This window comes from Neofelis nebulosa, chromosome 6 (genome assembly GCF_028018385.1).
Source record: "Neofelis nebulosa isolate mNeoNeb1 chromosome 6, mNeoNeb1.pri, whole genome shotgun sequence".
Taxonomy (NCBI): Eukaryota; Metazoa; Chordata; class Mammalia; order Carnivora; family Felidae; genus Neofelis; species Neofelis nebulosa.
Window position 1 is genome coordinate 56238887 of NC_080787.1, and position 16667 is coordinate 56255553.

At 37.5% G+C, this 16667-nt stretch overlaps 1 protein-coding gene across 2 annotated transcripts in view; it reads right to left on the minus strand.

The window, feature by feature from the left end:
* Positions 1 to 2823: 2823 nt before the first annotated feature.
* The window catches only part of HMGCLL1 (3-hydroxymethyl-3-methylglutaryl-CoA lyase L1), a 193777-nt gene continuing 179933 nt past the window's right edge, over positions 2824 to 16667 (minus strand). For both annotated transcript variants that reach the window (XM_058734303.1, XM_058734300.1), the window contains 2 exons: positions 7997 to 8122; positions 2824 to 4155 (listed from right to left, as the gene is read on the minus strand). In XM_058734303.1, the coding sequence (XP_058590286.1) occupies positions 4054 to 4155; positions 7997 to 8122 (228 nt within the window). In that variant the 3' untranslated portion in view covers positions 2824 to 4053. The remainder of the gene's footprint in view (positions 4156 to 7996; positions 8123 to 16667) is intronic.

Sequence of the window (16667 nt, forward strand, 5' to 3'; positions counted from 1 at the left end):
GCATATGAGTCCCGTGAGGATTTTGGCCTGGGATAGAGCCTGAGATCGTGCATTTCTCAAAAAGTCCCAAGCAATGATAACCCTGCTGGCAGTGGAACACATTTTGACTGGTGGGGATATAGGCAAATTTGTATGTGAGTCAAATAGGAGACAAGGAAGAGACCATAAATTTTGAGGTGGAGGACATGGGACCAGAGAGATAGTGGGAGGTGCATAGAGTGGTCCCCAGAAACCAGGATGGGCTTCCAGTAGGTGGGAGTGTCAAATGAAGTGGTAAACATAGCATGAGTACACATACTTGCATTGAGCATATAACAGCCCCTTGGATAGACTAAGTTAAATTGTACTACTGCTCTAGGTGAGTTTCAAGCTTTACCATTCTTCTCTAGCCTTCACTCCACCCCCAACTAATGTCTGAAGAGTTCACTTCCTGTATTCATTAAAAAAAAAATTAGCGGGATCAGCTACTTTTCCCCTTAAAACCCATACCCTTCAACTTTAAAACCTTTTGTTTCCATCCTTTGCTTCTGAGAGGAGGTAAATATGGTCCTTCCTTATGGTTGTTAACTCATTAGCCTCAACTCCCCTATCATTTCACCATAAAATGTGCTCTGCATCAGGTTTTTTTTCCCCCACTATTTCAATGATCCGTTAAAGGTGATCAGTGACCATAGTTGGTCTATTCTAATGGCTTATTCCCCTCTCACCTTACCTTTAAGGAAGGAACATGTAATGAAGTTATTCCCAGTGAAACATGAGAAGTTTGGGATAGGGGTGGGAAAATATTCTTCATTGATTAAAAAAAACAACAAAACAACAAGACAAACAAAACCACATTCAGAACAAAACCCTCCACAGTGGCTGAGCACTGTGTGGGATGTGAGGCTGGGAAGTATACTGACCATCTTGTGACCCTGAGGAGCAGTAGCCTGAACGTGAACCAATACCTTGAGACAAGAAAAGAGGAAAGTGGAGACAAACTTTTGCTTATAACATAATTGAGCTACTGAACTAAATGGTGGTGAAAAAGCAATATTTCTAAAATATTGGAGAGAAGTTTTGTTGCATAAGCCTACTGAGTAAAGGCTTTTTATTATGTGCAATTTATAGCAGCCTCACTGATGGACTCCACCATAGCAGATTGTGCTTTCTATTAGAGCTGTTCAAGACAGGCAATAGTTTCTTAACCCCTTCCCCTTTTCTTCCACCTTTATTCCCTCCATTTCTGAACCTCTCCTCCTTTCCTCCCTCTCTTGCCCAATCTCTTCCTCCCTTTTTCTGTCTCCAAAACTATTCTTTTAATTTCTCGATCTACCCCACATCTACAAAACTTCTAGTCTACAAAAGCAATTTGTAAATGATTATTGGTATTCACAGCAATTCTTCACTTGGCTGTTACTTCAATTTAGATTTCTGGCTGGTGCCCAGGCCTTACTTTTATCTCTTCTTGACAATTCTGATGATAGGGATGATATTTGTGGCTAACTTATTCAATGTTATGCAACTTGTCACTCTCATACCTGGAGTTGATCATTTTGGAGACATAAGATGCACATATATAGAAATGAATAGCCATGTAAGTCCAGCTAAATGTTAATCAGAATGAATAACATAAAAGGGCAAGTTGAATTTTTTCAGAAAGTCAGAGTCAGTTTCCTGTTTATTTGCTTTGTGAATTTCATGAATCTGGAACTTAGAAAATTTGTAGCTTTCAGAGGACTTCATCTTAGTTTTCATCTATAATAGGTCATCAACATATACATGTGATAAAATATGTTACATATTCTAGAACACAGGATATTTTCCTTAAGGGCAGATTCCACAAGATTGTTTTGATAAGTATTTCAATAAAGGTCATAATTTCTTTGCCATTCTAAAGACTTTCCCCATGGCTAACTCTGACATGGGTTTCTGTGCAGGTTGTTTGGGTGGGTCCTACAATGATTCCAGGGTTTCCCGGTTAGTTGAAATATGGCTTTGGTGGGATTCTGCCTATGGAATTCAGGTAGCTTTATGTGCTTAATTGAGTTTTTCACCACAAATCAGAAATAAAACTCTAATTCAGCAGAAAGGTTTATACGGTTTGGGTGGGGAAAGGATAACAAATAACTAAAACATGGACCTTCTTGTGAGTGTGAATAGGAAACATTGAAGGATTCTCGGAACTGAATCTGTAGATTGATATTTGCGCTGTTTAAGTGTGTGCTAAGCTGCACCTGGGGTTTCCGATTACTTGCTCTGCTTACTTTCCGATTACTTGAAGACTGTATGGTTTGTGTTTCAAAACAGCAAAGTTTTGATCCTGGCTGTTTCTATAAGCAGTTTGTACCAAAAGATCGGTTTCCGCATATCTTATAACTAAGAACTCCACAGTTCTAGAAGAGAGGAAAATTCAGTCTTTAGAACATGGGGTACATTGCCAGCTGTGCACACTAGGGCAGGTGTCCCATTACTGCCCCACTGCACAGGGCTGTTTTCTCTGTGAAGAGAGAGACATAAGGGAGACGTAGCAGGCAGATCCATGAAGTTCTGTGATTCTGTTTGCCCCTGCATTACCTCCCTGCCAACACTAACCCAAATGCAAAGAGTTAGCACTCTAGATGACAGGCTCCTGCTCTAATACCCATCTCAACCTGATAAGCTGGCTTCTTCTTGAATTTAGTTTGGTTTTGTCAGTTACCAATATGTTTCCCTTGAGACTTTTATTATGAATATCTTTAAAGTTAAGTTAGTTGTAATCAATAGTTCTCGTATTTTTTAAAATTTTTTATTTCAATAGTTGTGATTAATATTTATAGAAAGTCCACAGTGCTCACTTTCATATTTAAAGTTATATTAAAATTTATTCAAAGATAAGATCACCAAGTATTATTGGAGAAGACTACATAAATAGAACGGATGATTCAGACCCGCATTTAATAATTCTGTCCCCATATGATTTGCATAGGTTACAGAAATGCTTTTTCTTAACATAGTCTTTCTGCTCCTCCTCTCCATTTTGACATATTAACTTTTGCTATTCCTGGCAATGTTTTCTATTGCAAAAGATAAAACTTCAGCCATTTCAACATTAAAAATAACCATAAAGTCAACCAAAAGTGATCACATTTAATCAAAGCACCTGGAATCAATGAAAACAGTTTTGTTTTATTTTGTTTCATGAATTAAAAACTGCCTTACTATTCTTAGGATCTTAGTGACATTTCCTCAGGCAATTTGAATGTGATTTGAAAATTACCAAAGTGGATTATACTCTATGTATCAATCTGTTCTTATCACTGCAGCTGAGACACTGAGATGACAGTTGAACCTTATATTTTTCAATAGTTGAGTAACACCATGCTTGTTTTTACTAAACTTGATGAAAGAGAACGTATGGTAAACTGGATGCATATCACAAACATGGGAGGTCGTAATGTTTCCAGCATATGGCATCTTGCCATTGACCACAGCCTCTTGGAACAAGATAAAGTCGTTGAAATAGTTAACAGATGTTAGCCATACTTGAAATATAAAAGTTCTATTGCTAAAAATTATGTACGGTCAGATGGAGATTTGGCGCTTGGTTCATAATTTAACTGACTTGGCAAATGGAAAGTTGAGATCCAGAGGCATAACGCATAGGACTGAGGCCACACACTTTGCACACTATGCAGAAGCTCATAAACCACTGACAATATGTATACTGTGCTAAGCCAGCTTGATTAAGTATTAACACAGTATTTGATACTTAGGGAAACCTGAAGTTAATTTTCACATCTACTAAATTAAAAAGTTATTTCTATTGGAGCAAAAGAGTAGACTTTTTTCCAAGTTCAAAAGCATATCTACAAATTGTAGTGTTTTACTTCAGCTTCCAATTTACCGATGACTGCATATTGCTTTCCACTGATTTCATAATTTGTCCAGTAATATACTTTAAAATTATATCTTTTTTTCCCCCACTCTTGTCTATTACTTCACATTTCAGAACAACTTGATAGTAATGATTTTCAGATGAGTATCTGTAGATGAAATGGATCTTCTCAGCCTTAAGTCACAAATTTATTCAAGTCAAGCATTGAAGGAGGCTTGTGCTACTTTAGAGTTTGTGGTTTTATTCACAGCTTTGCAAATAAAGTCACCAGCTTCCATCACTTTGTAAATATTGACACCCTGATAAGGAAAAGAAGGGAGACCAGTTGGATTAGGGAGAAAGAAGACAAAACAGATTTCCGTTTATTAGTAGTTAATTCACAATTTGAAAATTATTAAACAAAATGTTGTTCATTGTTGATCTGAAGACAACATTTGTCTCCATGAATCCTGCAGTCAGCATTTTAGTTTCTTATGTTTTAATAAAGCATATCTTGAATCTGCCCTTTCTATAAAATCATAGGCTAGCCATACCTGAAAGACCTCAGTGTAATTCAAGGTTGTACCTAAACTCTAGGAAGGACAGTAACAAAACTAGAAACAATGTACAAAATACCAGTGAAGGGCAATTAAAATTAGAATGGTTTGGAGGAGTTCATAGATAAGACAGAAAATCTTTTTACTATGTAAAGAAACAAACTTGATCAACCTATAGGAGATAGAAGAAAAGTGAATGCATGATTTTAACCATATTCAGAAACACTATCAGCGTGATATTGAAGGAAGTAGTTGTAGGTCAAATAAAATGAAGTAGTATTTAGTACACATCTGGAACTTGTTTGTGAGGTTGTACTGGCTGAAAGCATAAACAGGATCAACAAAGGCTTAGATAAATCCACGAATGACAGATAGGCAGTTGGGTATGAAGGCCAAGTTCGGGGCATACCCCTCATCTCTTGGGCTTGGTGTAACAAAAGGTCCCTATCAAGGTATCCACCCAGCACTTCTGCTGTCACTAGGGGAGACAGAGAATTAGGTAGATTACCCAGAGGTTGCCCTCAGGTAGCATTTCATAAACTCTCAAGTCCTCCCTTAACATGGACTAGGAACTGTATGGACTTAAAATCGAATAGACTCAGGCTTTCGTGCTATTAAGTAATTCTTTTTTTTTTTAATTTTTTAAATTGTTTTTATTTATTTTTGAGACAGAGACAGAGCATGAGCAGGGGAGGGGCAGAGAGAGAGGGAGACACAGAATCCGAAGGAGGCTCAAGCACACAGCCTGACACGGGGCTCGAACTCATGGACTGTGAGATCATGACTCGAGCCAAAGTCGGACGCTCAACTGACTGAGCCACCCATGCACCCCACTATTAAGTAATTCTTAATATTTATGTACAAGTCCCTCATTTTCTTAAAATAGACAAATATAAATATTCACAGGGCCTTCTCATAACAAGACTCATAAGGAGATCATCATTTTAATACAACCGATTCCTCTCTAGAAACTTGTAGAGCAATGTTTCCTTTGTAGTTTACTTGTTTGTTTTTGGGGAATGATCAAGAGAAATGTTTTGTATAAATGATTTTCATTTTAATTTTGCTATAAAGTTGTTCTAGGGTACCAACATTTGCTTTGGTCTGAGTTTATTGGTTGCATCCTGAGAATGGCTTTAGGTGGAACATGTTAGGCACATCTTAGTTGATATCCTAAATCCAGTGCTATTTAAGTTTTGTGAATAATTAGCTACATGTGTCTTTCATTTTTGAATTACACCCAGGAAGGAATAATAGAAAGATAACCAGCCTTCTTTGCTCCCCAAGAATTCCATTGATAACGAGTATGTACTGGAATTTGCTGACATTTTACCCAAAAATTTCATTTTGACCTTTCTCTCTCATTTTACTTAACAGAGACCATTATGAAATAACATTGCATGTTAAATATTGAGTCATTTGTCAGATGCTTAAATAGGTCTCATGTACTATGATATGTTCTGGGGTTTCAAGAACCTCATGGAGAATAAAGTTTCTGTCCTCAGGTTGTTTACAGTAAAGCAGGCAATATGGAGCCCTGTTGAGGGGAGGGGGGGGGGACCCTGTATTATAATTAAAGACACTGACAGAGTAATGCCCAGCTGATTACGAGGGCAGAGGGTGGGTTAGTCAACCCACTGAGGATAAGAAAGTAGTGAGGAATGTGTCAGGAAAGTGTGTCAGGAAGGGTAAATCCTGACTTGAGTGTTACCTGGGGAGTATAAGTCTTTGAGAAGGAGGACCAATGGGGCACTGCAGGCAGAAGAACAGTACAAAGTACCTGAAAAATGGATACTATATATGTAGGATGATAGGCAGAGATGACTTGAAAAGTTATGACTAGGCGCTATGAGGTGACAGAACACAGCTTTGCTTTTCAGTAAATGAGAACCCACTTTTGGGTGCTCGAGAAGAAACCAGGCATATTCACATTTGTATTTTGGATGAAATCCTCTGATGGCAGCATGAAGATGGATTTAAAGGCAAGTCAGAAGCCTGCACACCAGTGTAGAGGATGAATACCCAGAAAAGAGATAAGGGATTGTTCTGACATAGTAAGGGTATTAAGGAACAACCAAAGTAACTTACAAGTGGCTCTTGGTAATTGACTGGACATGGGAGCCATGGTGACACGGGAATTCTACAGAGAAGCTTGGCTTATTAGCTGGGTAGCTGGTTGTATTGCAACTCCTACCCAGTGTAACAATCCTCTCCTTAAATTGTGAATTCTTCTGAATGAAGCTGTGGCTTATTTGCATTTCAGCTCCCAAGGTCTAGAACATGACCTGGTACATAATAAGCATGAAAGCATCAGCTAAGTTCAATTTGGTCATCTAAGTCATGGCCATACATTTTTACTGGAAATGATTAGGGAATTTTGTAAATGAAAGAGTTTCTCCTAACCAGGAAAGACAGGTTAAGTCCCGGGTGATATTACCTATCACCCAGTAAATGTCACTGGAGCATCTCTGTGTAAAAGGAACAGTTGTAATAATCATTCACTGGCTGCAGGGAGAGCTAGACACATTATACATTATACAACCTCAGGGTAGGTTCAGAGGTAGTAGCACACAGGTTGGCATGGAAACCCAAATGTGAGGAACCCAACAGTATGGACCTGGGGATCAAGCAGGGAGACACTAGAAGAGTTTTTGAAGATGGTAGCACTTCACTCTTCAGGTGAAATTGAGTATGGGGAGTAAGGCCAACCAAGTGGTGGTGGCAAATGGTGCTGCAGGACCTTTAACGTAAGTAGTGTGAGGAGAGAGAAAAGATGAGAGAGAGGAGCAACATTCCATTTTGTAATCCAGATGATGCTTTCAAGTAATATTAACAAGCATGTGGTGGGATGCCTGGGTGGGTGGCTCAGTCAGTTAAGTGTCCGACTTCAGCTCGGGTCATGGTCTCACCACTTGTGAGTTCTAGCCCCACGTCGGGTTCTGTGCTGACAGCTCAGAGCCTAGAGCCTGCTTCAGATTCTGTGTCTCCGTCTCTCTGTCTTTCAAAAATAAATAAAGGTAAAAAAAAAAAAAAAGCATGCAGCAAAACTAATCAGTAATTTAGGTGAATATTGTAGAGGATGTGACTTTCCAGGTACTTTTTTTAAAAGAGACTATTCTTGTTGTCCAGTGTCTCATGCCCTAAGTACTGTTAAGCTCTCCTTTTTCCTGACCATTTCAATAGTGCCCTGGGCCCTTTTCCAAAAGCCCTAGTTGTCAGTGCAAGAAAATCAAGATCTCCGTTTCCTCCTAGGAAAACATCCATCCAAAACAAAACGGCAAAAATAACAATCCTAACAGCAAAGACACAGGCTCTGACTCACAGTGTGTGAAATCAAATCAGATGATACATGAAAAAGTACTTTGGAGGTCATGAAGCACCATAAAAATGTGACATGGTAGCATTATTGGTGATGGGGCTATAGCAATAAGTTACTTTATAAAGCCCCCTAAAGAGTTTTTATTGTGTTTTCCCACTGTGCATTTTAGCAGATAGCAAAAGTGTAGTAAAACTTTGACCTCAAAATTGCTTCCCAAATCTGAGACACATTCCCCTTTGTATCTGCAAGGCATGCATGAATATTAAAATATGTTAAATTACTTACTGTGTTGAGCCCCAAGCCATTAAGCATATATATCAAATCCTCAGTGGCTACATTCCCAGAGGCACCTTTTGCATACGGACAACCACCTAATCCTGATACTGCGGAGTCCACCACATTAATTCCCATCTGGAAAACAAACCAGAACACTCAGGGCTTGTCTATTTATGGCACGCAAATTGTTGAATTTCTATTTAACCTGTTCCAAAGAGCAAATAAGCGAAATCTAAACCCATTATGCAAACATACTCACTTACTCACCTGCTGCTAGAACAGTCCCTGGGGTGCTGATTTCTTTTCTATCTAATCTTGTCTGTTAGGCTAATGGAAATTCTAAGGATCTCAGGAAGGAGAATAATCTTAGATAAAAATTAAAATGGTGTTATTCATAGGGGGTGAAGCTTGAAGTAAGATGAATTCACTCTCAGGTCATATATATTCTCCAACCAATTCTCTAGCTCTATCCTAGTAGTATTATATAAACACAAAATATTTCCAACATCCCAGCTCAAAGTCAGTGTGCCTTGGAAGACTGGTCTTAGTGGTAGGGTCACTGTATTTGAAGTAGAATTTTAATGGACTCAATTCACCTATTCAATTCACTCGATCTTTATTGAGCCACTATTTTGCATACCCAAACCTGCTGCTTTGGGAGAACTGAAGAGACACTTGTAAGGCAAGCCATCCACTGCCAATGCTAGCTCCATCTCACAGTTATTGGGTCCTCATTAAGTGCTAGATGTTACTCCTAACATCTTAGGAGTATTAACTGCTAACCCTCACAAAAAAAAACCTCATAAGGAAGATATTCTTCTATTCTTGAATTACAGATGAAGAAACTCAAGTACAGCAGGACAACAGAATTTGCCCAAGGTCACCTCTGTCTCCAGAGAATTCAACACTGGGATTATGGTCTCTGGAAACATGCAAATTGGTACAGGTTATGCAGGTAGGGACAGGAAAGTTAGAAGGTGTGTGTGCTGGAGGTGGTTTGGAAGACATGATCACAGTGGGGTCTGAAAGGGGTGTTGGAGATCGGGATCGGAGAAGACTGAGAAGACAGGGAGGCATGTATGCTTCTATAAAATGTGACAAGTGGATAATCACATGCTACCAAGAGGCCTAATCTGATTCTTCATCACCTGGGAATTGAAGAAAAAGTAACATGGTCTTAGCTAAAATGAGAAGCACCTGATATCAGAGCTCTTGGGTGGCCAGCTGGCTTGATAATCTGAATGTTTCACAAGATCCCTGATGCTGCTCTTGCTGCTACTCTGGGGATCACACTTCCTTTTGCTTTTCTTTATCTTTTCTGATAAACTTTTTGTTTTAGAATGGTTTTAGATCTTCAGAAAACTTGTGAAGAACAGAGCATTCCCATATATTATGCACCTAATTTCCTGTTATTACATTATCTTACACTATTAGGGTAAATTTGTCACAGCTGATGAACAAATATTGGTATGTTATTAAAGTCCATTCGTTCTTAGATTTCCTTTCATTTGGGTTTGTCTGATGTTTTTTTTTTTTTTAATGGTTAGACTAAAATTCTGAAATATTTCAAGAAAGACAACAGAAGTAAAATGCCCTTCTCAATACATCGTATCAAGGGTACATATGATCAACATGTTTTATGACTCATATGCACCTTGATCACCTGGCTGAGGTTGTGTTTGTCAGGGTTCTTCTGCACCAGGAAGTCCCCACTCCCCACTTTCCAGATGATGCTCTTTGGAGGAAAGTCATTATGTGCAGCTCGCACTTAAGAGGTAGAGAGTATCTACAGAAATTATTTGGAATTCTCCCATTTGGGGGATTTGTATATTCTCCTCTATCTATTCAAACATTATTTTTTATCAGTAGGGACTCATGGTATTTTTTTCAGTTTGGTGTACAATATTACTTTCTATATTTGTGGCTCAAGTTGCTTGAGATTTGGTTTTTAGCTCTTGGGTCCCTTTGTCATACCAAGGGAAGGGGACTGTGCTTTTTGAATCACTCTTAAGAGTTAAGAGGATATCTACCAAGGCCTACAAGTTTAAGGAAGGTTTTTTTTTTTTTTTTTTTTTTTTATTTTTGGGACAGAGAGAGACAGAGCATGAACGGGGGAGGGGCAGAGAGAGAGGGAGACACAGAATCGGAAACAGGCTCCAGGCTCCGAGCCATCAGCCCAGAGCCTGACGCGGGGCTCGAACTCACGGACCGCGAGATCGTGACCTGGCTGAAGTCGGACGCTTAACCGACTGCGCCACCCAGGCGCCCCATGGCCTACAAGTTTAAAAAAAAGTTGGATGATAGACCAAAACGTTTAACAGTGGTCATCACTGGGTGGTGTGATTACAGGTAAATTAATTCTGTTTGTCTTTGTTTTCCAGTTTCTCCGCAATGAATGTTAATTATATATAAAGAAAAAGGCTCTGTAAACCGTAGTCTGTAGTAGAATGAGAATGAACATAAATGAATCTAAGATTCGTTTTCTTGATTAACATCATTATTTTGCAATTAACTGATCTTCCTAGCATGTGAGACTGCAGGGTTAATCTGCATACAAAATCATTGAATACAGACATGATCTGAGTGAAAGGTTACCTGGAAAATTGCCTTTACCTCTTTCCTAGCATCAGAATAGCTGTAGACATGGATTTTCTGTTAGTAAACTCTATTCCCAAATTAATTGAATCAATCCTACGCAATATGTGACTTTAAAACTAAGTTGAAGAGATTATTAAAGTATACATTACCTGCGAAGGAGAACATTAAGATATTAGTGCCTTTTAAATTGTCTCTCCAAAATAAAAAAAATCACAGTACTATTTTAAAAGTATTTTTTTATGCAGTATCTCCTACATTCTGATCTCTATTAAATGTGCAGTTCTATTCCCTAGAAATAACTCTTAATGAAAAATGTTGACCATATACTAAGATTTTTAAACAAGCTGTTTTGGAAACTTCTAGTCTTAGTCAACTAAGAAAATTTGGTTTTACTATGTATGTTTTCTTTACTTCCCTATTCCATTAGAAATGATACATACTATCATGTAAACAAGTTCTTGACCCAGTAGGAAGAAAAATATTTGAGTCTTGATGGTAAATAGAAGGATGTTTTTGTACTTAATTATTGAAATCATGATATTATAGTAAATGTCACTACTTTTACTATATTGCTATCATGTATTTGAAAATAATAGATAGGCTCTTAGATGAGTTTATCATAAAGAGATTCTTTGCATTAAAAGATCATTCTTAGAAACCCCCTTCCCAGGTCTCCAAACAGAAACCACTACTTTCTGGTTCTTTGAGGTGTGTGTGTGTGTATACACATGTGTGTTCCCGGGGTGTGTGCACAAGAGGTTTTCTTGCACCATAGATCACAAAACAAAGCATTTGCTTTTTGTTTTGGAGAAAAGGTTATCTTTAGATGAGTAGCCACAAGGTGGCAATGCAGCTTCAAAATCCACCAAGTTAAAGTTAAGCATTTACAACCCTACTGGGTTCCAGCCCCCCAAAATGGCAAACATGTAAATAAATCACTTTATATTATACAAATAAATATTTTCTCTTTAAGAGAGGAAACTTACAAACTGTGGTTCAATATATTCAGTGTATGTTTTATTAGTCTTCCTTTGAATAGAACATATTTATGAAGTGCATTCTATGTGCCAGGAACTTGGAATACATACAAAATCCTGTAGCTCATGGGGTTTAGCATTAGAAATTAAAATTATTATATATTTTGTCACTGAGAAGTTATCAAACTAGAGGCCATTTTCTCTAGGGTAAGAGAACTAATTCTCCCTAAAATAAAACTCAGAACTCAAAGGGTGGAGGAGTGCTTGGCTCCCACATTTCTCCAAGCCTATGCTTAAAGCTATTAATCCAGTGACCAGGAAATGATAAACTTGTTGAGTTCAGTTACATGTGCTCTGTCTGCTTGAGCTCTGCAGTTACACGCTTGGACTTAAGGGCTGAGAAAAATGAATGAAATATTAGTACCCACTTTTTCTGGAAAATGGTAAATTTTAGATCTACCATGAGCACATCACTCTGTGCTACAATCTTAGGTGAAGTCTATGGAGTAGTAATCTTGTGTACTGCTTAGATCCCCAAACCATGCTGATATTCTAACAAAAAGTACATCTTGACTTTTTCTTGGTGCTTGCTGTAAGAACTTACTTCCCAAACAAAACTGAAGAATCCCTTAAGAGGTGTCAAATCATTTTGCAAAATTTACAATGTCCTATATGTTCATGATTTCAAAATATCTAATGGAATCTAAAATTTTAGGTATTGAGGATACTCAAATCTTAACATACCAAAATTCTGTATATTCCTTAAGGTTTGAAATAGCATTTAATTTCTTTACCCCCTGAGATCAACTTTCTCCTTAAAAACAACCTTTATGTTAGATTTAATTTAAAAATAAGGTAATTTCCGATGGTGTAAGCTACACATTTTGGATTTAAGTTACTCAGGGAAAAGGCAAATATTCATGTAGGATACCTATTAAAAATATACTCATTTTTCTAATATTTGTTTGTCTTCTTAGCCATTCCTCATAGCTAGTATCCTCTCTAACATAGGATTGCAATTTTCCATGCATGAGGGGCTACTTGTCTTCCAGGGGTCAGACCAGATAGCACTTATGGACCATGACATTCTTTCAAATAAGCCCAGATCTTGCCTTGAGATACTTCTCAACCAGTACTCTAAACAATTAGTATATATTGAGTTATGATGCCACCTGAGAAATAGCACTCTATGCCATTCATGTGCACTGTGAATATTACATATTACATAAATCACAGATAATGAACACTTAGCATACATGAATAAAGTCCAGTGTTTTAATTAAGTGACATATATACCAAAACTGGTATGTAAATGATAATAGGCATATAAATTGCTGTTGGGGGATAACTAAGCCATTGGTGATTGGTTATTAATACTTTCATATAATATCCTTTATCTTTGAACAGATTTTCTGTCATCATTTTTTTTTGCCTTACTATACATAATGAGATAGATTATATTCTTACCTTCATTTAGTATATTTCAAATGGAGATAGAAATGGGACTGTGTACATAGGAGGGGGTAAGGAAATGGAAAAAGAGATAACAAGGAAATTATCAATTGCGGTAAGACAAAATAATAAATACTATTAGTGAAAATTTATTGAATGTTTATTTCGTCACAGATATTGTGTCATATGCTTTACATATGATAAAGTCACACAAAGTTAGTGTGAAATGGGTGGTAACCCAGGCCCATTTTATTGATGAGGGAACTGAGCCTCCAAGAAGTCAAACACTATTTCTTGCTTTTTGCAGTAGCTGTGTGCTACTGCCAAATACTAATTGTTAACGTTTAATGAGCCCTGACTATATGCAGGGCAGATGACTAAACACTTTCCATGTAATCCTTGTAATAACTTCAGGAGGTGACGTGTGAATTAGGAAAAAAACACTGACAAATCAAAAGCCTTCCCGTTTCTTATGACGCTTTCTTCAACTTTCTAAAAAGTCTGTACACAATTTAGTAACGAGAGATTTGAGAAATTAAATGCTGTCCAAAGGTTTTTTTTTCCCCTATGAAGCTAGCCCAAGAAAATAGCCAGAAATGTTAATATAGATTTATGTTCGAGTAGATATTCTTTGTAGCATGATTTGTAACAGGAGAAAGAAGGCCATAAGTTAAATGTCTGATAATAGGGAAGTAGTTAACACATTAGATAAGATGGACTATTTATTATGAAATCATTAGATACCCACTGAAAAAACACATTCAGTGAGGAACAAACCTCCATATGTTTGAGTCACTATTCATTTTGAGGTGTGCAGTAATATTGGCACAGCCAATTAGAGCTGATATACCAGCTGATGAGATAGGTTAAAATCTACCATTTTGCAGCTAGTTTCTATTCTATCTTTTCTTTTGTTAATGGAGCATTTCTTAATGATTTTATTTTATCTCTTGAGACGATTTCTCTTGGCATCATCTACTTTTGCCTGTTCTTGAGTGGATGGTGCTACTATACCGCACTTCTCCAGTAACCTGTAGAAAAGGACAGAAAAATGTCCTTTGAAGTAGAGTGAGGAGAGGATGGACAGAGGTACAGAGATGTGTAAAAGCAACACAGACCTCGACGTTTTCAGGAAAATAAATGATCAGTAATCTACCTCTTTAAATTGTTTAGTAGTTACCCTATGGTTTACAATAGAAATATTTAATAAGTACCTTCAAATATCCATGCCACATATAATGAAAGACCTTCAGACAGTAGAATGTCCAATCACCCTTTGTGCTGTAGTTTCCTTACGTTTACTTTTATAATCCCCTAATACATTTACATACCCATAACATGTTGCTACTCTTTTTGCTTTAGGCAATTATCTTTTAGAGCAATTAAAATAAGGAAAAGAATTCACTTTGATTTACTCCACTTTGAGTTCTCTGAAGAAACTTGACAAGAACATCAGAGATTCAGATCACAGTATTCAGTTAACACTTTTTGGAGGTGGATGAAGGAAGATGAGTTACTGAAAGAGACAAGGAGTTCAGGAGGAGGTCCAATGTCACAAGCCAGAGTGGGAAAATTTTGTCTAAATACTTACACCAACAGTAATGAAGGCTTCACAGAAGGAGAAGTCTTTCTATTTAAGGAAAATAAGAGCCTAGAAAAACTACTGGATATGAAACTGACAAATTTTGAAATGGATTGTTGCAGCATAGACAGGACAGGGAGAGCTAGCAATTACTTGAAAAACAAATGGAGAGCATACAGCCTAGTACTTAAAAAACCAGTTTAGGGAGACCTGTGTTTGAACCTGTTCTGCCACTTGTTAACTGCATGATGTTGATAATTTTACTTTACTTCTCTGTCCCACCAACTGTAAAATGAATATAATAGTACTAAATGATGGCTTGTTTACTATTTTGTGAGATCTTCCATGGGAAGTGCTTACCACATAGTTTGGCACATAACACTCTGCAAATGTTGGCTTTAACAAGGATAGGTCAAGAATATAGAGACAGAGGGCATGTGTTCTTAAAGAAAATTAGGGCATAATTGGGGGTATGTGAATGGAGAGATAAGGGGAATATCTGAGACCTATAACTTGGAAGCCTTAAGGGACAAATTAAATGAAGTAAAGAATGATACCAGGGGTGCCTGGGTGGCTCAGTGGGTTGAGTGTCTGACTTAGGCTTAGGTCATGATCTCACAGTTCGTGGGTTTGAGCCCAGTGTTGGGCTCTGCACTGGGATCCTCTCTTCCACCCCCAACCCCACCCCCATCTCTCTCTGTCCCTCTGCCACTTGCACTCTCTCTCAAAATAAATAAATAAACTTAAAAAAAAAGAATGATGCCATACATAGAAGAGAAAATTCACAGAGCAAAACCCTTAGGGGATGTGGATGAATTTGGGATTAAGGCAGAAACATGGAGTTGAGCTAGAAATTAGTGGAGAAAACTGTCCTTTGAAGTAGAGTGAGGAGAGGATGGACAGAGGTACAGAGATGTATTAAAGCAACATGGACCCTGAAGTTTTCAGGAAAACAAATGATCAATAATCTCAGAAACACAGTGACTGAGTTTATCTGCTGAGATTTCAGAAACGAGTTATGTCATTTCTGGCTCCCTGATACTAGCGTCTCTTAGACCCAGCCCTACCCTGCTCTTCCCACACTCTTTGATGTGTGCACAAATAGGTAGATAGATAATGGGGAGGGAAAAAAGTGGACAGATCAATAAATAACACTGGAAACAATAAAAATTGTACCTATACATTTTTCATAAGAATCTGTAAACTATTTTTCATAAGGATCTATAAATTCAAGAGTTTTACAACAATACAATTTAGTCTATTTCCCTTGTGATTAATTGATTTAAAGGGAACTAAGCACCTGAGTTCTTTGTGGGGTTACCAAAAGTCACAGAGGTCATTAGTTCTTGAGGTGGATCTGGATTCTAGAGGCGGATCTTGTCTCTGGAATTTCACTAGTAGGAGGTAAATAAATTCTAGTTCCAAATGAATGTTAGTGGGAAGACTATCTAATGGTATAAATATGCAACTAAATATTAAGTTTTAAAAAAGTTAAAAGAATGAAAGCACAGTGATGCTGACAAGAATTAAGTGTCAATGTTATCAATACTCATAAACCAAGAAGGGCTTGGGATAATAGGAGGACCAAATTTGGGGGGCAGTGGAGAGTCAAAACAGCAAGATATATATATTAAGTGTATGAGGGCAAGAACGTTCCTCTATCTCACTTCATCATAGGCTCAGTATATGGCATAGCTCTTAGAACATAATAAGTTATTACTCAAATATTTTTGAAAGAATTGGACAAGTAATGTATCTAAAACAACAATACATGCAATACCAAGACCCGGTGTAAGTATAACTACACATGATAATAAATGAACTTGATACAATTCAATTGGAAACACAGAACTACATAAGGAGGACACTAAAATAAATGAAATGATTCAGTGGTTCACTACCTATGTTGTTTGTTCCCTAAACCTCCTTTTCTTAGAACCGTCTTCTCATAAAGATGGGTTCCTGGAACCTGTTTGTGTGTTCAGTGACTCCTTATTCAGTGCAGTTGATGGACCTCAATTGAGTGAATCACAGTCTCCTCTCCCAGAACTCATAACAGACACAAAGATAG